At 40.6% G+C, this 24,229-nt stretch overlaps 1 protein-coding gene across 5 annotated transcripts in view; it reads left to right on the plus strand.

The window, feature by feature from the left end:
• Window positions 1-24,229, plus strand: part of LOC139766261 (uncharacterized) — a 366,776-nt gene that overhangs the window by 310,826 nt on the left and 31,721 nt on the right. For all 5 annotated transcript variants that reach the window (XM_071694662.1, XM_071694658.1, XM_071694659.1 and 2 more), the window contains 2 exons: window positions 3,644-3,787; window positions 14,307-17,434. In XM_071694662.1, the coding sequence (XP_071550763.1) occupies window positions 3,644-3,787; window positions 14,307-17,434 (3,272 nt within the window). The remainder of the gene's footprint in view (window positions 1-3,643; window positions 3,788-14,306; window positions 17,435-24,229) is intronic.

Raw genomic sequence — 24,229 nt, forward strand, 5'->3', positions numbered from 1 at the left:
ACAGTACTTTGGGTTACATTCAAACAAGCAAACAAGTTAGCAGCTGTCATTAATTTAAGTTAAGAGAAACAAGAAAATTTAATAGTCTCCACATTGAAAGAAGCATCTTCATGATGGGATTAGATTATATTGTGGTATGTTTAAAGCTGACCATGGTTGTGATTGTGATGATAAACAGTTTGCCATATATGTGAGATATTAACATCTTTATAATATCTAATGTAATTTACATGTATGTAGCGTAGCGTAGTATGTGGATAAATCATTGCTGTGGACATGTTGCAGTTCAAGGTAATTGTAAATGTTCCCATGATTGGCTCAGGCATGCTTTCTGAATAATCTTCAAATGTTAAGATCTACATCAATTATCAGTGATATTAAACAATAGATTTTGAAACATTTACTTTGGAAAAGACACTTTAACTGTCTTATAGTTTTTGATGGACAAAATGACCATCTTTGATAATACAGTGGCATGTGGTACTCTTCTTCCCTGGCACCCAGGCTCAGTTCATGGTTCTCAGCTTCTGAACTTAGCATGTAACTTTAAATCTTGGCTGCATAAGTGCCAAATTGTTAACATTAAGAATTACAGGACCCTGAATATGTGATTGTAAAGACTGCATTTATGATGTGTTATTACCTTCATTTGTTGCATGGTGGCTCATGCAGACTGTTCAAACACTTACGTCACCATGAATACCCATACTTTTTATGTGTTTATAAAGAAAAGATAAGTTTTACACTCAAGTCGTACTTATTAGACCATCAAACTTGTAATTTCATCATGTCATTTTAACCGTCTTTGAAATATTTCTCCATTCTTTCATTAAGATATCATGCATATCTATACATGCAAGTACTGATGCTGGTATGTTTTGAATTTTCCCCCCCCATAACAGTAAACTGTTGAAATGATGATACTGACTTTTTGATGATAGGCAGCCCAGAAGCATTTTTTATAAAAGAAAAAAGTCATCTGCTCATTATCTAATACCAGCTACTGATTGCATGCCATTTAGAAGCCAGATTGAATTGAATCCTCCAATCCAATTACACTTTGGTTAGACTAACTACCAGATAATGCTTCTGCCCTCCACTGGCAGTAGCATGCTCAGCTACGAGAAAAGAGTATTTCTTTATAATTTTTATGTGTTTCTTGCTTAGTTTCTTGTGTTCTCTAGTTGATCTTTTCCTTCCTGTTTTAAAAAACTATTATGTATCAGCCATATAATATCAGTCCAGACACTTGAAAGCTACAATCGGTTCTCTTTATTCTTTCACCCTTTCAATATGGGCGAGGCAAGTCTGCAGCTGTATCTCTCACTGTAACTAAGTTCCTTTACAGCAAGTATAATCGTTTTTTGCCTGCAGATGGATCTTTAGCAAATCTATATCATTTCAAGTGTGGTGACCAAACTGGTGATGCATACTCTAATTTGAGTCTATGTTCTAAATATTTTCCTGGGTTTCTTATGTAACTAGAAAACTGTGACATGAACCAGTGTTTATTTCAACTCTGAATATTTTGGTGTGATGTTGTGACAGGCTGGATACTTTGTCAGCCCTGTATTCCCTTCCATCTGTAGATATTTGTAATTTGTTTTCCATTACATAATAGTCATAATTTGGCCTCAGTTTACTTTGTCCCCATACTATGTTAATCAGTTGCATTAGGCCAGGAGGATTTTCATTAGCTACGTATCCGCCCACAGGTAGGACTACTGTAGGTCCCTTCGTAGATTGTTGCAATCATAAATACTCCTTATATCTAATGTAAATTTTAGCATTATCTCCAAACATATTCATGTATAAGGTTTTATATACAAATGTTGTCCAGACAGCAGTAGACCACAGGGTACTTTTGAGACTAGATGCAACAGTAAGAGAGATATGAAACAAAAGTCATTGTGGAAAGAGCAGAAAAGCAAGCATGACTTAAGGAGGAATGCATTTAATCTTTATGACTATTGAACTAGGGTCTGAATAGCTAAGGACTTCCTGTTTCCTGTATTTGCCTTTTGTGATGCCAGACTGTGCCCTCTTTAGATCATCATTAATTGATCAATTGGCAAAGTTTTAGGATGCATTGTTGCATTTGATGGAACTTATGTATGTAGATACAGATGTTTTCATAATTCCCTCCGCAGTAATTAAGTCCTGGTAATTTTTTACATATTAGTACATAGTGAGAAGCTAGCGTTTTTATTAAGATATGGAAATTTCTATACATAAGAGTCTTACATTTGGTAATATAGATGAAATTAGAAACAGCTAACAAAGTCATCATAAAGAAAAATTGGTGGATTTTAGTTAGCTGAAGATTTCAGTGACTTGGCAATATTTTTGTCTTGGAGGCTAAAAAAGAGTGAATACTGATACTGAATGGTTGCTCAAGAAGGTGATATAAGCTTATTGAATTGGGGAAGAATATCTTATAAAGGAGCCATGAGACATGTTGTTGGTTTTAAAACTTTTCTATGAAAATGTATATCAAATACATATATTATCCTTTGGACCATTTTGTACCTTAGTATGAGCATTCCTTGCATGGATGACAGGTGTTAATGTACTGTCTATTGATAGTGACCATCAGAGATATGAAGAAAAGAAATCTTGAATAAAACTTTCTATGACCCTGATAATGGAAGGGTTAAAGTTTGAGACTAAAAGGTGGAATTGGGTGTATGGGAAAGCCAGATACCTGAACTGATTGCCTGTGATGAGGAGGAAAGTTACAGAATGCAAAATTCCTAACGTGTGATGAGGAGGAAAGTTACAGAATGCAAAATTCCTAACGTGTTTAGACGGAGAGAGGCTAGTAAAACAAAAAACAGAGAATGATAACTTGTCTTTGAGATGAAGAAGTTACATTATGAAGCTCATAAATCACTCGGTGTAATTTACATGCAAGATTTTTTTTATATAATCTCATAATGGTACCCAAAAATAAGGGAAGTGCATCAGGCTTATTGTTGAAATGTGTAAATTCAGGTCTTGATGGTTTGCATGGTTTCTTTTGGCTCCTTCACATGTAGTGAAATGGTGAACATGTATGAGAAATAATTGAAAGTAATAATGTGTCATGTATAGATATGATCCAGATCTTCAGAAGTGTGAAAAGGCAGTAGGTTTCAGAAGTGATTTGAAATTTTTTTGAGTCCTGATAGAAAATAAATGTACATATCCAGTAAAAATATGTTAGATGGAGTTTGTATCCCTTACCATTTTTGGTATTGTGAAGAGCACAATGTCGTATATTTCCTAGCTGTGTATAACTGATTCAAATGGACTTTTTGTGAAGGTAACTTGACTTTTTTCTGATTTTAAATACTTGTATTAAGAGTAAAAGAAAGAAATATTGATTATGAAACATGCTTAGTTGAAGAGAATGTATTAAGAAAAATTAGAAAGATGTGCAGATATTGACCCGTGGAATTATTTATTGGAAAATCATTACAGAAGCAGGAGTCACCAATACTGATAAAGCACTATTTCTGAATGTGTTCTTCCTGTTCATACTCACATTTTGTATATAGCTATATGGATATTTCAGAAGGCCATTCATTACCCATGAATTTATTACATCAAGGGAGTTTTTTCAGAGGCTGTGATGAAATTGATCATATATTTTATTTTCTAGGGAAGGCACAAGAGACGACGGCACCCACTCTTCATCTGGTAACTGGTCTGCTTCCTCCAGCACACGCACTTCTGTAGAGTCTGATCAGCAGCGGCCGATAGCATCACCCACTTCATCACTGGAACAGGATTCCATTCCTTCTGAGTAAGTTTTATATCATGCTGATCATAAGATTTGTTATAACTTTGCTTTGCAATTTTTTCATCTAGGGTAAATTATCGTAATTTGTATGGTTTTGAAAAGTAGTACTTTGTAACTACTTTACTGTATGAAAGTTTAAAGGAAATTATAAAGTCATTAAGAAAAACATTTATGTTTATGTATTACTATGTTGTGTTCATGCATGCTCCTCATGCTTGGGACAAGACTCTGATCTGTCAGAGTAAGTTTAATTATGTTAGATATAAAATTTGTGGTGAAATTCTGCCTTTCAGTTTTTTCTACCAAGGTAGATTAGCATAACTTGGTTAGTTCGGAGGAGTAGTTGTACTTTGTAACTACTTTGGTTAATTAACATTTTATTTCTCCAAAAAAAGGCTGATGGAAATTGATAATAAAGTTTTTGTTTTCCTTAACCCTTATAGGGCTTTTTAACATAACCATAATCGTCTTATCTGTAGAGTGTCTGTCTTTCTATCTATCTCTTTATCTGTCTATTGTTACGAACTCAATACTTATTCTAGCAAGGTCGCCAATTACATATATATGTTACAAATACTATACTGATCCTTGTCTTTGCAGGGACATTAGATTTGTTATGTTGCACAACACAGGATAAAGCTATCTTAAAGTTATGGGATTAAATAAAACACCAGCATTAAATTTACTTATAATGAAAGAACTAAAGTGTACAAAAATGAACTCATGAAAGGCACAAATTATTTACGTTAACACTGAACAGGAGTTTAACATTCCAGATAAGATTTCAAACCAGGAGATCTCACTCCTTTATAACAATTTATCTTCGATAACATGATTCAAGATACAGTCATTGTATGACAAGTTACAATACTCTATGACACTTGAAAGTAAATGACAGAGGCAGTACAATATCGTAGAGTCTATATCGCGCACCACTTACCTCGCTGGGCTAGATAAGGAATCGAGGCTCAGCGGGTGTCAGAGGTTTTATTACAAGTAGGAACAACTTGTGTCCGCCCTGTTACCCTATAATGCCACCCTCAATTGGCTATGGGCCTGCGGTCCAGTTGTGATTGGAGGAGGGTGGCTCCCAAGTGCCACTCCCACTTGGCTGGAGGGCCACAGGTCCGGTGGTGATTGGAGAAGGGGTTATCAGTGAAACAGCTGGCTGGCTGAAGGATCCTAAGTCTGTCCCACATCTTGCTTCGAGCTCAACCTTCTCTTGTCCTGACAGCAACGATGCTGCTCAGGGGGCTGTAGGCTGATCTCCCGTTTGACCTGGTGCCTCGGATGAAAGGTCCAAGTGTCGAGGTGGACTGGATTGATGGCCTGGCGTGGCCATCTGGTTTCCCTCTCGGAGGTATGGGGGTCCAAGTGTTGTGGTTAACTGACCACGCAGCCATCTGGAATCTCCTGAGGCGTGGGAACGCAGCAGTCCTAAGGGTCCTGTTTTTCCCCTCGGTCGTCCTGTCCTAAAATATCACTTACACCATAACCACCAAGACACACATACATATATAGACGAACATGTGGGCACACACACACATGTTCGTAACACTATCTATATATATCTCTGGTGCCCATACCCTCTGGGAATTCCCATCTAGTGGGTGACCACAGCAGAAGAGTCTCCACTTATCCCTGTCCTCACAGATCTCCTTTGCATACACCATTCCATACATTTTTCCATCATTTCTCTCCTCCAGTACTCTTCCACTCTTATTTCCTTATGTAACAAGTAGTCTTCCTCTCACACCAATCCCTTTAATCATACTATAAAACACTGTCCTTGTAAACTCCCGATCTTGCATTCTGTCCATGTGCCCAAACTACCTCAAAGTATTATGTTTCACTCGCTCTGTCATTCCTTAGCTCATTCCCTCTGCATTAGCACTTACTCTCTAACTCCACAGCTCATTCCCCCTGCATTCCCTGCCATACCAAAGTTCTCATAGAGCCCCTTCATTATTTTCTTTGTTCCATCTAGTCATACCACTTGCTCCTCACACGTAACTCATTTCCACGGCCTGGATTCTTGACCTCTGTGATTCATTCCATGTCCATGTTTTGGCTGCATAGGTCAGGGTCAGGAGGACCGTGTTGTCTCCTGCTTCCTCCTCTACCCTTCATTATTCTGTTAAGGGACCTAATGATTTTCTACCCTGTACTGTTCTTTTGCTTATCTCTCCTTCCATATCATCAAATTTACTAAAGATTTCTCCCAAATAATTAGATTCTTTCATATCTTACAGTCTTTCTTCTCCCTCCTATTACTGTGTGGGACTTTACAAAGTCTAAATTTTTATTTCCTCTCGCACTCCGTTACTTTACTTTTATTGTTGATTACCTTCAATAATTTATGCTTACATACATCATTAAACACATTTACAACCTTATGCAACTCCTTTTCACTCCCACCAATTAACAGTATCATCTGCGTACAGGCATGTCACTGGCCACCATACCTTATGACCACACTCTTATCTCTTTACCCCTTTTCCCTAGTTTTGCTTTCATCACTCCCTCTATATATATTGACAAAGAGGATATATATGTGTCAGAGGTGGTGGGAACAAGGAGAAGCTTGTTCAAGCCCCGATCATTTAAAATCGTTTTCACTCCATCTTTCCACCTCCAATTTGGGTTCCCACTTCTCGTTGTTCCCTCCACCTATGACACATATATCCTCTTTGTCAATCTTTCCTCACTCATTCTCTCCATGTGACCAAACCATTTCAAAACACCCTCTTCTGCTCTCTCAACCACACTCTTTTCATTACCACACATCTCTCTTACCCTTTCATTACTTACTCGATCAAACCACCTCACACCACATATTGTCCTCAAACATCTCATTTCCAGCACATCCACCCTCCTCCGCACTACTCTATCTATAGCCCACACCTTGCAACCATATAACATTGTCGGAATCACTATTCCTTCAAACATACCCATTTCTGCTTTCCGAGATAACGTTCTCGCCTTCCACACATTTTTCAAGGCTCCCAGAACTTTCGCCTCCCTCCCCCACCCTATTACTCACTTCTGCTTACATGGTTCCATCCGCTGCCAAATCCACTCCCAGATATCTTTTCCTCCAGTCTTTCTCCATTCAAACTTACCTCCCAGTTGACTTGTCCCTCAACCCCACTGTACCTAATAACCTTGCTCTTACCCACCTTTACTCTCAGCTTTCTTCTTTCACACACTTTACCAAACTCAGTCACCAGTTTCTGCAGTTTCTCACTTGAATCAGCCACCAGTGCTGTATCATCAGCGAACAACAACTGATTCACTTTCCAAGCTCTCTCATCCACAACAGAGTGCATACTTGCCCCTCTTTCCAAAACTCTTGCATTCACCTCCCTAACAACCCCATCCATAAACAACTTAAACAACCATGGAGACATCACGCACCCCGGCTGCTAACAGACATTCACTGAGAACCATTCATTTTCCTCACTTCCTACTCGTACACATGCCTTACAACCTCGATAAAAACTTTTCACTGCTTCTAACAACCTGCCTCCCACACCTTATATTCTTAATACCCTCCACAGAGCATCTCAATCAACTCTATCATATGCCTTCTCCAGATCCATAAATGCTACAAACAAATCCATTTGCTTTTCTAGGTATTTTTCACATACATTCTTCAAAGCAAACACCTGATCCACACATCCTCTACCACTTCTGAAACCACACTGCTCTTCCCCAATCTGATGCTCTGTACATGCCTTCACCCTCTCAATCAATACCCTCCCATATAATTTCCCTGGAATACTCAACAGACTTATACCTCTGTAATTTGAGCACTCACCTTTATCCCCTTTGCCTTTGTACATTGGCACTATGCTAGCATTCCACCAATCCTCCGGCACTTCACCATGAGTCATACATACATTAAATAACCTTACCAACCAGTCAGCAACGCAGTCACCCCCTTTTTTAATAAATTCCACTGCAATACCATCCAAACCCACTGCCTTGCTGGCTTTTATCTTCCGCAAAGCTTTTACTACCTCTTCTCTGTTTACCAAATCATTTTCCCTAACCCTCACACTTTGCACACCACCTCGACCAAAATACCCTATATCTGCCACTCTATTATCAAATGCATTCAACAAACCTTCAAAATTCTCACTCCATCTCCTTCTCACATCACCACTTCTTGTTGTCACTTCCCATTAGCCTCCTTCACTGATGTTCCCATTTGCTCCCTTGTCTTATGCACTTTATTTACCTCCTTCCAAAACATCTTTTTACTCTCCCTAAAATTTAGTGATACTCTCTCACCCCAACTCTCATTTGCCCTCTTTTTCACCTCTTGCACCTTTCTCTTGACCTCCTGCCTCTTTCTTTTATATATCTCCCAGTCATTTACATTATTTCCCTGCAAAAATTGTCAAATGCCTCTCTCTTCTCCTTCATTAATAATCTCACTTCTTCATCCCACCACTCACTACCCTTTCTGATCTGCCCACCTCCCACGCTTCTCATGCCACAAGCATCTTTTGCGCAAGCCATCACAACTTCCCTAAATACATCCCATTCCTCCCCCACTCCCCATAAGTCCTTTGTTCTCACCTTTTTCCATTCTGTACTCAGTCTCTTCTGGTACTTCCTCACACAAGTCTCCTTCCCAAGCTCACTTACTCTCACCACTCTTTACCCCAGCATTCTCTCTTCTATTCTGAAAATCTTCACCTTCACCTCCACAAGATAATGATCAGACATCCCTCCAGTTGCACCTCTCAACACATTAACATCCAAAAGTCTTTCTTTCATGCGCCTATCAATTGACACGTAATCCGATAACGCTCCTTGGCCATCTCTCCTACTTGCATATGTATACTTATGTATATCTCTCTTTTTAAACCAGGTATTCCCAATCACCAGTCCTTTTTCAGCGCACACATCAACAAGCTCTTCACCATTTACAACACTGAACACCTCATGTACACCAGTTATTCCCTCAACTGCCACATTACTCACCTTTGCATTCAAATCACGCATCACTATAAGCCAGTCTTGTGCATCAAAACTACTAACACACTCACTCAGCTGCTCCCAAAACACTAGCCTCTCATGATCTTTCTTCTCATGCCCAGGTGCAAAGGCACCAATAATCACCCATCTCTCTCCATCCACTTTCAGTTTTACCCAAATCAATCTAGAGTTTACTTTTTTACACTCTATCACATACTCCCATCACTCCTGTTTCAGAAGTACTCCTCTCCTTGCTCTTGTCCTCTCACCAAACCATGACTTTTCTCCCAAGACATTCTCAAAGCACTCTTCCCCTTTACCCTTGAGCTTCATTTCACTTAGACCCAGAACATCCAGGTTCCTTTCCTCAAACATTCTACCTATCTCTCCTTTTTTCTCATCTTGGTTACATCCACACACATTTAGACACTCCAATCTGAGCCTCCGAGGAGGATGAGCCCTCCCTGCGTGACTCCTTCTTCTGTTTCCCCTTTTAGAAAGTTAAAATACAAGGAGGGGAGGGTTTCTAGCATATATATATATATATATTTTTTTTTATACTTCGTCGCTGTCTCCCGTGTTTGCGAGGTAGCGCAAGGAAACAAACGAAAGAAATGGCCCAACCCCCCCCATACACATGTATATACATACGTCCACACACGCAAATATACATACCTACACAGCTTTCCATGGTTTACCCCAGACGCTTCACATGCCTTGATTTAATCCACTGACAGCACGTCAACCCCAGTATACCACATCGCTCCAATTCACTCTATTCCTTGCCCTCCTTTCACCCTCCTGCATGTTCAGGCCCCGATCACACAAAATCTTTTTCACTCCATCTTTCCACCTCCAATTTGGTCTCCCTCTTCTCCTCGTTCCCTCCACCTCCGACACATATATCCTCTTGGTCAATCTTTCCTCACTCATCCTCTCCATGTGCCCAAACCACTTCAAAACACCCTCTTCTGCTCTCTCAACCACGCTCTTTTTATTTCCACACATCTCTCTTACCCTTACGTTACTCACTCGATCAAACCACCTCACACCACACATTGTCCTCAAACATCTCATTTCCAGCACATCCATCCTCCTGCGCACAACTCTATCCATAGCCCACGCCTCGCAACCATACAACATTGTTGGAACCACTATTCCTTCAAACATACCCATTTTTGCTTTCCGAGATAATGTTCTCGACTTCCACACATTTTTCAAGGCCCCCAGAATTTTCGCCCCCTCCCCCACCCTATGATCCACTTCCGCTTCCATGGTTCCATCCGCTGCCAGATCCACTCCCAGATATCTAAAACACTTCACTTCCTCCAGTTTTTCTCCATTCAAACTCACCTCCCAATTGACTTGACCCTCAACCCTACTGTACCTAATAACCTTGCTCTTATTCACATTTACTCTTAACTTTCTTCTTCCACACACTTTACCAAACTCAGTCACCAGCTTCTGCAGTTTCTCACATGAATCAGCCACCAGCGCTGTATCATCAGCGAACAACAACTGACTCACTTCCCAAGCTCTCTCATCCCCAACAGACTTCATACTTGCCCCTCTTTCCAAAACTCTTGCATTTACCTCCCTAACAACCCCATCCATAAACAAATTAAACAACCATGGAGACATCACACACCCCTGCCGCAAGCCTACATTCACTGAGAACCAATCACTTTCCTCTCTTCCTACCCGTACACATGCCTTACATCCTCGATAAAAACTTTTCACTGCTTCTAACAACTTTCCTCCCACACCATATATTCTTAATACCTTCCACAGAGCATCTCTATCAACTCTATCATATGCCTTCTCCAGATCCATAAATGCTACATACAAATCCATTTGCTTTTCTAAGTATTTCTCACATACATTCTTCAAAGCAAACACCTGATCCACACATCCTCTACCACTTCTGAAACCACACTGCTCTTCCCCAATCTGATGCTCTGTACATGCCTTCACCCTCTCAATCAATACCCTCCCATATAATTTACCAGGAATACTCAACAAACTTATACCTTTGTAATTTGAGCACTCACTCTTATCCCCTTTGCCTTTGTACAATGGCACTATGCACGCATTCCGCTAATCCTCAGGCACCTCACCATGAGTCATACATACATTAAATAACCTTACCAACCAGTCAACAATACAGTCACCCCCTTTTTTAATAAATTCCACTGCAATACCATCCAAACCTGCTGCCTTGCCGGCTTTCATCTTCCGCAAAGCTTTCACTACCTCTTCTCTGTTTACCAAATCATTTTCCCTAACCCTCTCACTTTGCACACCACCTCGACCAAAACACCCTATATCTGCCACTCTATCATCAAACACATTCAACAAACCTTCAAAATACTCACTCCATCTCCTTCTCACATCACCACTACTTGTTATCACCTCCCCATTTGCGCCCTTCACTGAAGTTCCCATTTGCTCCCTTGTCTTACGCACTTTATTTACCTCCTTCCAGAACATCTTTTTATTCTCCCTAAAATTTAATGATACTCTCTCACCCCAACTCTCATTTGCCCTTTTTTTTCACCTCTTGCACCTTTCTCTTGACCTCCTGTCTCTTTCTTTTATACATCTCTCACTCACTTGCATTCTTTCCCTGCAAAAATCGTCCAAATATATATATATATTGGGAGGTGAGTTTGAATGGAGAAAAACTGGAGGAAGTGAAGTGTTTTAGATATCTGGGAGTGGATCTGGCAGCGGATGGAACCATGGAAGCGGAAGTGGATCATAGGGTGGGGGAGGGGGCGAAAATTCTGGGAGCCTTGAAGAATGTGTGGAAGTCGAGAACATTATCTCGGAAAGCAAAAATGGGTATGTTTGAAGGAATAGTGGTTCCAACAATGTTGTATGGTTGCGAGGCGTGGGCTATGGATAGAGTTGTGCGCAGGAGGATGGATGTGCTGGAAATGAGATGTTTGAGGACAATGTGTGGTGTGAGGTGGTTTGATCGAGTAAGTAACGTAAGGGTAAGAGAGATGTGTGGAAATAAAAAGAGCGTGGTTGAGAGAGCAGAAGAGGGTGTTTTGAAATGGTTTGGGCACATGGAGAGAATGAGTGAGGAAAGATTGACCAAGAGGATATATGTGTCGAAGGTGGAGGGAACGAGGAGAAGAGGGAGACCAAATTGGAGGTGGAAAGATGGAGTGAAAAAGATTTTGTGTGATCGGGGCCTGAACATGCAGGAGGGTGAAAGGAGGGCAAGGAATAGAGTGAATTGGAGCGATGTGGTATACCGGGGTTGACGTGCTGTCAGTGGATTGAATCGGGGCATGTGAAGCGTCTGGGGTAAACCATGGAAAGCTGTGTAGGTATGTATATTTGCGTGTGTGGACGTATGTATATACATGTGTATGGGGTGGGTTGGGCCATTTCTTTCGTCTGTTTCCTTGCGCTACCTCGCAAACGCGGGAGACAGCGACAAAGCCAAAAAAAAAATATATATATATATATATATTTTTTTTTTTTTATATATATATATATATATATATATATATATATATATATATATATTTTGTTTATTTTGCTGTGTCGCTGTCTCCCGCGTTAGTGAGGTAGCGCAGGGAAACGGACGAAAGAATGGCGAACCCACCCACATCCACATGTATATACATACACATCCACTCACGCAAATATACATATCTATACATCTCAACGTATACATATATATACACGCACAGACATATACATATATATATACACACACACAGACATGCATATATACACATGTACATAATTCATACCGTCTGCCTTTATTCATTCCCATCGCCACCCCGCCACACATGAAATAACAACCCCCTCCCCCCTCATGTGCGCAAGGCAGCGCTAGTAAAAGACAACAAATGCCACATTCGTTCACACTCAGTCTCTAGCTTTCATGTAATAATGCACTGAAACCACAGCTCCCTTTCCACATCCAGGCCCCACAGAACTTTCCATGGTTTACCCCAGACACTTCATATGCCCTGGTTCAATCCATTGACAGCACATCGACCCCGGTATAACACATCGTTCCAATTCACTCTATTCCTTGCACACCTTTCACCCTCCTGCATGTTCAGGCCCCGATCATTCAAAATCTTTTTCACTCCATCTTTCCACCTCCAATTTGGTCTCCCACTTCTCCTCGTTCCCTCCACCTCTCACACATATATCCTCTTGGTCAATCTTTCCACTCATTCTCTCCATGTGACCAAGCCATTTCAAAACACCCTCTTCTGGGAGGTAAGTTTGAATGGAGAAAAGCTCCTGGAAGTGAAGTGCTTTAGATATCTGGGAGTGGTCTTAGCAGTTGATGGAACCATGGAAGTGGAAATGAGTTACAGGGTTGGGGAGGTTCTGGGAGCATTGAAGAATGAGTGGAAGGCGAGAACGTTATCATGGAGAGTAGAAATGGGTATGTTTGAAGGAATAGTGGTTCTAACAGTGTTGTGTGGTTGTGAGGCATGGGCTATAGATAGGGTTGTATGGAGGAGGGTGGATGTGTTGGAAATGAAATGTTTGAGGACAATATGTGGTTTGAGTTAGTTTGATCGAGTAAGTAATGAAAAGGAAAGAGAGATGTGTGGTTATAAAAAGAGTGTGATTGAGAGAGCAGAAGAGGGTGTGTTGAAATGGTTTGGACACATAGAGAGAATGAGTGAGGAAAGATTGACAAAGAGGATATATGAGTCAGAGGTGGAGGGAACAAGGAGAAGCGCGAGATGAAATTGGAGGTGGAAGAATGGAGTGAAAAAGATTTTGAGCGATTGGGGCCTGAACATACAGGAGGGTGAAAGGCGTGCAAGGAATAGAGTGAATTGGAATGATGTGGTATACTGGAGTCGATGTGCTGTCAGTGGACTGAACCAAGGCATGTGAAGCGTCTGGGGTAAACTATGGAAAAGTATGTGGGGCCTGGATGTGGAAAGGGAGCTGTTGCTTTGGTGAATTACACATGACAGCTGGAGATTGAGTGTGAGTGAATGTTGCCTCTTTTTGTCTTTTCCTGGCACTACCTCGCTATAAAGCTGGGGGGGGGTTTCCATTGTGGTGGGGTAGCAACGGGAATAGATGAAGGCCGCAAGTATGAATATATACATGTGTGTATATGTGTGTATCTATGTATGCATATGTTGATATATGTATGTATGTGTGTGTGTGTATAGGTGTTTATGTGTATATATGTGTATGTGAGTGGTTGGGCCATTCTTCGTCTATTTCCTTGCACTACCTCGCTGACACGGGGAACAGCGATTAAGTATAATGAATATATAATGATATATAGTTGCTTTCATTTCTCATGTGGCACTTGCACTTGCCTCCCCAAATCTCTTTTCCTTTTTTTGAATTTCACACTGGCTTCAGCAGGAATGAACAGTTTGTCCTGAAAACATTTATGTGCACCACTGAATATTGTGTTTAGGAGTGTAACTTTACACATGACTGTAGGTGGAGTTTGATATTCTGTAAAAAAAAACAAGTTGTTCTTACATGATTTTTGATTTTTTAACTCTTTTTTCAGGTCTTTGCAAATTAGGTCATCTTCTCCTTCAAGTAATCAGCGAACAAATTCGAGAACAACTGATGACTTTCCCTCAACTTCATCACACACAAGTGATGGTACTTTGACACCAACGCAAGATATACAAGATATTCCGTTTTTGGATGATGATACTAGTTCAGCTTATTCTTGTGACACTGAAGGCTATTACACCTCCTTCCATATAGACAGTGGTCTGCGCTCTGTAAGTTATGAAGGAAATAAATTAGCAAGTGAAAACGAATACGAATTATTTGGTAAAGGAAGTACTGGTACTACAAATAGCTCAGCAAGTTTAGGAACTGTTGTCATGAGGAATCCAGAGAAAAAGACACCTCCAAAGCCACCACAAAGGGTGAGCTCTTTAGAAAGAAAACGAGAAAATCGAGAAAGTGTCATTACTGTAATACACGTAAATGGTTCAACTTCTTCACGAGAAGATGTTGCTGGAGAAGTACCAGACAAAGCAGGTAGCCATGATGGTGACAGTAGGAGTTCACGTGATGGTGATAGTGGACGTGAAACTTCAAGTTCTCCTACTGAACCCACAAGCCCACGTCAACCCAGTTTGCCATCACCAGAGTTAGATTTTTCAGAGTCGGACATAGAAGCTGATAGACAAGAAATTTTACGTGTCAAAACAACAATTAACTCAAGTCGTATACCATCAATGTGTGTGATAACACCTCCTCAAAGTGATGATGAAAGTGTTAGGTCTGTGGGTGTTCCACTTTCTAGGGACAGTTCAGGGTCACAAATTGAAAGCCAAGGGCAGCAGACACCTCCTCAGGGACTTGTGGGTTCCCTTGCTAGTCAGGGGCAGACTCAAGGTGTTGCTGCTAAACTACTTTCCTTTCAGAATAGTGGTGCAAAAAGTGGTGGTGCAGGAACTGGTGGTGCAGGAAGTGCTGGTGCTATTAGTGTTGGGAAGACTGTAGTAGATGCTAGTGTTAGTGACAAGAAAGATCCAGTATTGAAAGCATCAGTCTTACCCTATGGCTATACTCCAACACTTACCGTCGTTCCCCGTGGTAAGGATGGAGATATTAATGCTCACCTGAAAGGTATCATGCACACAGCAGCTGTAGCATCTCCTGCACGACCAGATCCTGATCAGCCATTGTTGATTAGACCATCACTGGTGAAACAAGCAGAAAGAGAAAAGAGATTATCACAGGAAAGTGATGATAAACAAAATGCAGAACTACAAAAACAAATTTCAAAAGAGGAACAACAAAAGATTCAGAGTGAAAAAAAGCAATTGAAAACCTCTGAACTGGTGTCATATAAGGAACTTCCACCTCCTACGACAAGTGCAGCTCATCCGTTTAGTGCTGTACCCACCAGTGTTAAACAGAATGTAGTCATAACACCAACAAACTCCCTGGAGAGAAGGAAAGCCAACCCTGCAAAATCTGGTGCCCGGGTCACTCTTAATTCTGATGGGAAGGTTGTGTACTCCTCAGACAGTTTGCCTCGCCGTAAAGGACACTCATCTTTTGAACCTGGGCCATTTATTAAGCAGGGTGTAAGCTCAACACAACCCCAGCCAGTAGGAGGTACCAATAATTCTCACACCCTTACTGTGTCACATATGAAGACCTCAGTTTCATCAGCACCAAGTAGCATACAGCACACACCATTGCCTGCTCCACCAACCTCCAGTGATAATACCAGTACAGTGCCCCAGCCTCATCCAATGGCACAGCGACCACAACAACCTCTTCCTCCATCAGCATCACTTCAGCATACTGCAATACAAGCCCCAGTAGCTTCATTGCAGTCTAAACAGCCTGTTGACACAGTTGCACAACCTTCACAGCCCCTTTTATCATCTTCAAAACCTGTTTCAGCCCCTTCCTCAGAAAATGCTGAAGTGACACTTGTACATACTTCAGCATTACCTACCCATACTCTTCCAGTCTTACCTTCACTGCATCCTGCAACCCTGCCATCACAGACACATGCTGCACTACCATCACAACCTCTTTCAGAACCACCATCACAACTTCCACCTGTACTAGCACCACAATCTCTTCCAGCCCATTCTTCACAGTCATTAACTCATCCCTTACAGCCTCTTCCACCATCTTCACAGCTAATATCTAGTACTGCTTCACAGTCCATTGTGCATCCATCAACACAGTCAGTTTCCTATCCATCTGCCAAGACACAACCAAAGCCTGATTCTCATTCCATACAGCAGAAACTTACCAGTGCTGCCAGTGTAGCCACATCTGAGAGCATGGCATCTGCACCATCACCAGTGCCAGTACCATCATCAGTAAGCCAGCTGGCTCGACCTCCTCAGCCATTACCCCAACAGAGATTGCAACAGCCAACACAACCTCAGTCTCCCAGTAGCCAGAAGCAAGTGACCTTTGTTGCCAAAAGTGATGCTGATCAGAGCCTTACTGAAAAACAACGAATTTCTAGTGTTGCAGTAAGTTCCAGTAGCATATATGGAACGACACAGCAGCAACAACAACTGAGACAACAGCAACAGCAGATCTATCAAGCGCGACAAGAAGCACAGAGACAGCTTTTTCAGCAGCAGCAGCAACAGATTTACCAAACACGTCAAGAGGCACAAAGAGCGGTACAGCAGCAGCAACAAATGCAACAGCAGCTTATTTATCAAACAAGAGAGGAAGCTCAGAGACAATTACAGCAACAGCAGATGGTGATGCAGCAGCAACAGATGTATCAGACTCGACAGGAAGCACATCAGGCACGTCAGCAGTTATTGCAACAACAAACACAGCCACAGCAACATGTACAAACTGTGGCTGCTTCAGCAGGTGTAATCATGGCTTCCCAGGGAGCACCAATGTCTCCAAGGAGTCAGCGTGCTGGTGCATATGTACATGTACAGGGTCAGGTTACTCAGGGAGCAGCATCTCAACAAGCACCAACTGTGCAGTCCTCTCAAGGCAGTCAGTCTAGCACTAAAGTCCCACAGCGTCCCCAGAGTGCACATGGCTACCCACCTGGCGGCACTACCTCTCGTGCACCTACTCCTGTACAGGGTCCCATCACCTCCAGCCCTAGACGAGGGGCCCAACCCAGCACTGTGGCCTTCATTCACCCACACCTGCGCACTGACCCAGGTACACAGTTTGTTAGTGCACAGTCACAGGCACCATTATTAGACAAAGACTTTGATCCCTCCACTGACCATGTGCTGTTAGCCTTGGCCCATGCCCGCTTAGCCACTCACCAGCCTCTTACTAGTACTAAGTCTTCTATTTCACATTTAGAGCATGACAAGTCAGGGAAACAGGACCAAGAAGTAAAATCTAGGGCAGACTATTCTAGTCTATCTTACTGTAATCCTGCCCGATCTGGAAATAGTCCTTTTCAAAGAAATAATAGTTACAAATTAGCAACAACCCCTCTTTCAGAAGCAACTAACAACTTTTTTCATAGGGTTGAAGACTTGTCTAGTGTTAAAGACTGTAAAGACTATGAATTACCTCTTGTCAATAATTGCACTATTTATGGCCCAAGGGGTAACATGGGAAAAGGATTTAATAGATTTCATCAAAAATATGCAGTTCTCCCTGGCAAGCTAAGTTATGTGGGTCAGGGCAAAAGCCAATCAGTGAAACGTCCTGTTAGTCCAGTTAGTCCAGGTCAGGTTATTAATCCCAGTGTAAACAGACGCAGATTTTATGGAGCACAAGTCATGGTCAACCCAGCTGTAGTTCATGAATTGAAATCTCCAAAGGCAGCAGGTACAAGTAAGGAGAATAAAGTTAAGGAAGAGACCTTACCTATTGATAGCATATGTAGTGCATCTCCAAAATCTAGCATGACACAGTTAATTGGAACCAAACCTCGCATTGTTGGGATTGTTAAAAAACCATCCTCCCCAGTCACAGACACTGAGATTTGGTAATAACAACAAAAACTATCTTGCTTTTAATTTGTGTAATTTCCTTCTCCTAGTCAAGTGTGAAACACTCAAGGCAACATTATAACAGTCATTAAGTGCCATTTTTTCCCATAGGAAAACTAACGCAACTGCCATGTATTCAGATAGATGAAACCTAGAGTAGTCACAAGGATGTAACAATCATTATTAGGCTGGAGCAGTCTTCATGATGCTTACAAAAGTTTATAACCTAGCAGTACTTTTTAAAAGTTGCCTTGTGTGCTGCCAGTGTTTTAATAGACTGAATGATTTATGCACACCTCCGCTCATTGTACTATAATCATTGCTTTAGATTTTGCAGAATCTTCAACCGACAGTAAATCTCTCCAACCTATAGAGATTGTTATCCTTCATATGCTAGACTGTAGATAAAACCAAGGAATAAATTCCAATGTCAGAATGTGACCTCAGGTTTACATAATGTAATGAAGTTTGCTTTTTTGAGCATGCAGTGTTGCTCTTAGAAAGAGAAGTGCAGTCCAAATGCTTGGTTCATTTTTGTTGAGACTTTTGTTAGTTTTGTTTATTCTTCTTCATTGCCCCTTATGGGATATTGCTTTAACATTTGTGTAACCTTATTCAAGTACAAGAAATTATCTTTGTTCTTTTGGTAACTTTAATCTGTATTTTTATTTTATGGAAAGGAATCATGCTGAGCCTCGACCCATGACATAAATGAAGATAAGAGAAATGATACACCAGCCCTTGGCAATTTTTAGTTTTCATTGTAATTAGTATGTCACGCTGCTTGTACCTAACTTTCTCTCTTTGTTGCAGTTTGCAGACAATTCTTTTTTGGTTCAGTTTGACTGTCAGATCTGAGGTGGGTTGATAGAGGGGAATAAGCAATTGTTATCACAGTGCCCAGAGGGAGAGAAAAGACATTATCTTCACAGATGTTTTACTCTCCCTATCTGTTTCCTTTTTGAAATAAGAATGCCATTTTGCCTTAAGCCGTACTTTTTAAAAGCTATGTTGGTAAAGGGTTTATTTTTATTGGTGGTTTGATTTGTTTGTTCGATACTTTTTACAAACTCCATAGGACAGACTTTATTATTACTATCTCTGGTTAAAAGTGAAGGGCCTTCAGCTTCACCCTACAGTATTCTGTTTAAATGAAGGCATTACAAGCCAAAACAGTTATCAAAAGGTTGTTGCTGTTATGTTATCCATTTTTTAAGATGTCAAAGGTAACAAATTATTTTCAATGTTGATTCATTTTTCATAACAGTGGAGGGTCTGTTTGTGTTTGAGGAAAACAGATTTGAAGTTGGTACATGTCTGTGTGGGATAAACTATAGAATCATGTTTGAAATTTTAGGGAGTAGGGATAATCAGCTGTGCTTTGTCATCATTTAACTGAAATCCAAAAGTAACTGAATATCACAAATTTCCCAACCCGCCAATGAAACAAAATAACTTAAAGGAAATGGTGAAACAATAAGAGCATTAATGTTTCTTGTGAAAGCCAGTCAGAAAAGAACTTCTAAATATGGATGTGAAGGGTGATTTCCAGTTGCTTCCTTCTAGTGACACTGGCTTTCCTATTACTGTTAGCAAACTTAAGAATGAGGAACAAAGAAAAAGTTAAGAGACTGTATTGACCTTTAGGGCCCTAAATATGATTGAAATTTGAAAATACCTCAGGTGAGATTGTGGAACTTCTCTCTCTTTGTTTAAATCTAAAAGGATATTCTGTTAGTTCCATCATCTTGCTGTGAATTTCAATGGGAAAGATTTGAGTAAGAAGTTGTGGAGAAAGTTAAAGAATCCATGTTTTCAACCACTTGGCAGCTGATGATTGAGGAAATCTTTAATATCAGCATCATCCAAAAGCCTCTGAATTTTCTAATAGAATATTGTGACGAGAAAAAACTAAAAGCACTGCTCAGAATTATTAAACTGAATTTTAATGATAAATCCACATTGAATTCTGAGACTTTGTGAAACTTTAGGCAGAGGAACATGATTTTTCTTACGTTTTATGAGTATTCTGAAAGTGGTAGAGGATGTGTGGATCAGGTGTTTGCTTTGAAGAATGTATGTGAGAAATACTTAGAAAAGCAAATGGATTTGTATGTAGCATTTATGGATCTGGAGAAGGCATATGATAGAGTTGATAGAGATGCTCTGTGGAAGGTATTAAGAATATATGGTGTGGGAGGAAAGTTGTTAGAAGCAGTGAAAAGTTTTTATCGAGGATGTAAGGCATGTGTACGTGTAGGAAGAGAGGAAAGTGATTGGTTCTCAGTGAATGTAGGTTTGCGGCAGGGGTGTGTGATGTCTCCATGGTTGTTTAATTTGTTTATGGATGGGGTTGTTAGGGAGGTAAATGCAAGAGTTTTGGAAAGAGGGGCAAGTATGAAGTCTGTTGGGGATGAGAGAGCTTGGGAAGTGAGTCAGTTGTTGTTCGCTGATGATACAGCGCTGGTGGCTGATTCATGTGAGAAACTGCAGAAGCTGGTGACTGAGTTTGGAAAAGTGTGTGGAAGAAGAAAGTTAAGAGTAAATGTGAATAAGAGCAAGGTTATTAGGTACAGTAGGGTTGAGGGTCAAGTCAATTGGGAGGTGAGTTTGAATGGAGAAAAACTGGAGGAAGTGAAGTGTTTTAGATATCTGGGAGTGGATCTGGCAGCGGATGGAACCATGGAAGCGGAAGTGGATCATAGGGTGGGGGAGGGGGCGAAAATCCGGGGGCCTTGAAGAATGTGTGGAAGTCGAGAACATTATCTCGGAAAGCAAAAATGGGTATGTTTGAAGGAATAGTGGTTCCAACAATGTTGTATGGTTGCGAGGCGTGGGCTATGGATAGAGTTGTGCGCAGGAGGATGGATGTGCTGGAAATGAGATGTTTGAGGACAATGTGTGGTGTGAGGTGGTTTGATCGAGTGAGTAACGTAAGGGTAAGAGAGATGTGTGGAAATAAAAAGAGCGTGGTTGAGAGAGCAGAAGAGGGTATTTTGAAGTGGTTTGGGCACATGGAGAGGATGAGTGAGGAAAGATTGACCAAGAGGATATATGTGTCGGAGGTGGAGGGAACAAGGAGAAGAGGGAGACCAAATTGGAGGTGGAAAGATGGAGTGAAAAAGATTTTGTGTGATCGGGGCCTGAACATGCAGGAGGGTGAAAGGAGGGCAAGGAATAGAGTGAATTGGAGCAATGTGGTATACCGGGGTTGACGTGCTGTCAGTGGATTGAAGCAAGGCATGTGAAGCGTCTGGGGTAAACCATGGAAAGCTGTGTAGGTATGTATATTTGCGTGTGTGGACGTATGTATATACATGTGTATGGGGGGGGGTTGGGCCATTTCTTTCGTCTGTTTCCTTGTGCTACCTCGCAAACGCGGGAGACAGCAACAAAGTATAATAATAAATAAAAAAGAATATTTATGAGTATTAGGAGAATCATACTTCGGAGGTGATATTGAGATCCTGAAATACTCTTGAAGGTTTTAGGGTGTATGAGATGGGCATTGAAGTTGTATAGAATAAGCTTTCTCTTACTTAATTTTTCTCTGACTTTGGGAATATTTGTTTGGCTAAATTAAGTGTAGCTCCAAAGAAGTTTAGAACTTTGGATTGACACATGCAGGATTTTTTTCAGTAAACACTAAGACTTAGATATGAAAGAAACTGTTACAAAAGTTACCAGATTTTGAAAATTAGTTTGAGATGGTTTGAATGATGAAAATGTCATCCGGGCAGAAATTAAATCATATATTTCATTTGCTAAAAGTCTCTTAAAGATGAGATACCTTTGTTCATTACTCAAGGAACTGTTGAAAGACCTGAAGGAGATTAAATATTCACAAAATTTTGTCCTTTTTGGAGAGAATGGAAAAGATAAGTTGACCTGGAATTTGAAATAAGCACCCTAGGTGTTCCTTGGTGCTTTCCAAGGATGCTAGGTAATTGGCTTTACTGACTTCATTTTGAACATTGGTGCCATAGATAATGAATTAGAATGTTTTAGATATGTGGTTAATGGTTTGTTCTTTTTAGTTTTTGGGAGAAAAAGATTTAAGAAATAAAGTCTTGCTAATCTTACTGTACTGCTCCTCTTAGAATGCATAGCAACAAGATGATTTTATCCTTCAGCTCATGTGAATATTTTTAGCATGGAAAATAGATCAAAGAAGAGCCTTCATGGAACCTATCTTTAGATTTTTCCAAGTGACATTTGCTGGAAATGGATCTCCCAGTGATTCCAAGGATTTTTTCCTTTGATTTCTGAAGGCTTTTTCTTTATTTGACTTCCATCTCTAGCATGTGTTTTAGCACATTTTAAAGAGTCAACCCAAAAATAGATCAAAGAAGAGCCTGCAGGAAGCCTGTCTTTAGATTTTTCCAAGTGACATCTGCTGGAAATGGATCTTCCAATGATTCTAAGGATTTTTTTCTTTGATTTCTGAAGGCTTTTTTTTTTTATTATTCTTTATCTCCAGCATATGAGTTTGCACATTTTAAGAGTCAGCCCAAATTTCTATGATTTAGAGAGGCCCACTTATATGGAAGTTTATTGTCAGGTATACCGTATCCTATGAATTTTAGACCCTTGATTCTCAGGGTGAACCAGAACTCTCCAGCCAAAATCTTACATCCTGAATAATGACTTTAGGAAAGGAGCAGATTGCGATTTTGACTGAAAAGCTGCTGGTTTTACAGCATTATCACTTACCAATGTTGTAAGCAAGCCTACATAGAAATGAAATTTAATATCTCAGGTATCAGAAATGTTAACCAAACCAGTTTTAGCATGAACCTTTCTGTTCGGTGCATTACACATGACAGCTAGAGACTGAGTGTTAACGAATGTGGCCTTTGTTGTCTTTTCCTAGCACTACCTCACGCGCACACAGGGGGAGGGGGATGCCATTTCATGTGTGGTGGGGTGGTGGCAGGAATGGATGAAGGCAGCATGTATGAATATGTACATGTGTATATATGTATATGTCTTTATATGTATATGTATGTATACGTTGAAATGCATAGGTATGTGTATGTGCATGTGTGGGCATTTATGTATGTACACGTGTATGTGGGTGGGTTGGGCCGTTCTTTCTTCTGTTTCTTTGCACTACCTCGCTAATGTGGGAGACAGCAACAAAGTATGATAAATATATATGAAATATAGGTGCAAGAGGTGAAAAAGAGGGCAAATGAGAGTTGGGGTGAGAGAGTATCATTAAATTTTAGGGAGAATAAAAAGATGTTCTGGAAGGAGGTAAATAAAGTGCGTAAGACAAGGGAGCAAATGAGAACTTCAGTGAAGGGCGCAAATGGGGAGGTGATAACAAGTAGTGGTGATGTGAGAAAGAGATGGAGTGAGTATTTTGAAGGTTTGTTGAATGTGTTTGATGATAGAGTGGCAGATATAGGGTGTTTTGGTCGAGGTGGTGTACAAAGTGAGAGGGTTAGGGAAAATGATTTGGTAAACAGAGAAGAGGTAGTAAAAGCTTTGCGGAAGATGAAAGCCGGCAAGGCAGCAGGTTTGGATGGTATTGCAGTGGAATTTATTAAAAAAGGGGGTGACTGTATTATTGACTGGTTGGTAAGGTTATTTAATGTATGTATGACTCATGGTGAGGTGCCTGAGGATTGGCGGAATGCGTGCATAGTGCCATTGTACAAAGGCAAAGGTGATAAGAGTGAGTGCTCAAATTTCAGAGGTATAAGTTTGTTGAGTATTCCTGGTAAAGTATATGGGAGGATATTGATTGAGAGGGTGAAGGCATGTACAGAGCATCAGATTAGGGAAGACCAATGTGGTTTCAGAAGTGGTAGAGGATGTGTGGATCAGGTGTTTGCTTTGAAGAATGTATGTGAGAAATACTTAGAAAAGCAAATGGATTTGTATGTAGCATTTACGGATCTGGAGAAGGCATATGATAGAGTTGATAGAGATGCTCTGTGGAAGGTATTAAGAATATATGGTGTGGGAGGCAAGTTGTTAGAAGCAGTGAAAAGTT

This window comes from Panulirus ornatus, chromosome 57, assembly GCF_036320965.1.
Source record: "Panulirus ornatus isolate Po-2019 chromosome 57, ASM3632096v1, whole genome shotgun sequence".
Lineage (NCBI taxonomy): Eukaryota > Metazoa > Arthropoda > Malacostraca > Decapoda > Palinuridae > Panulirus > Panulirus ornatus.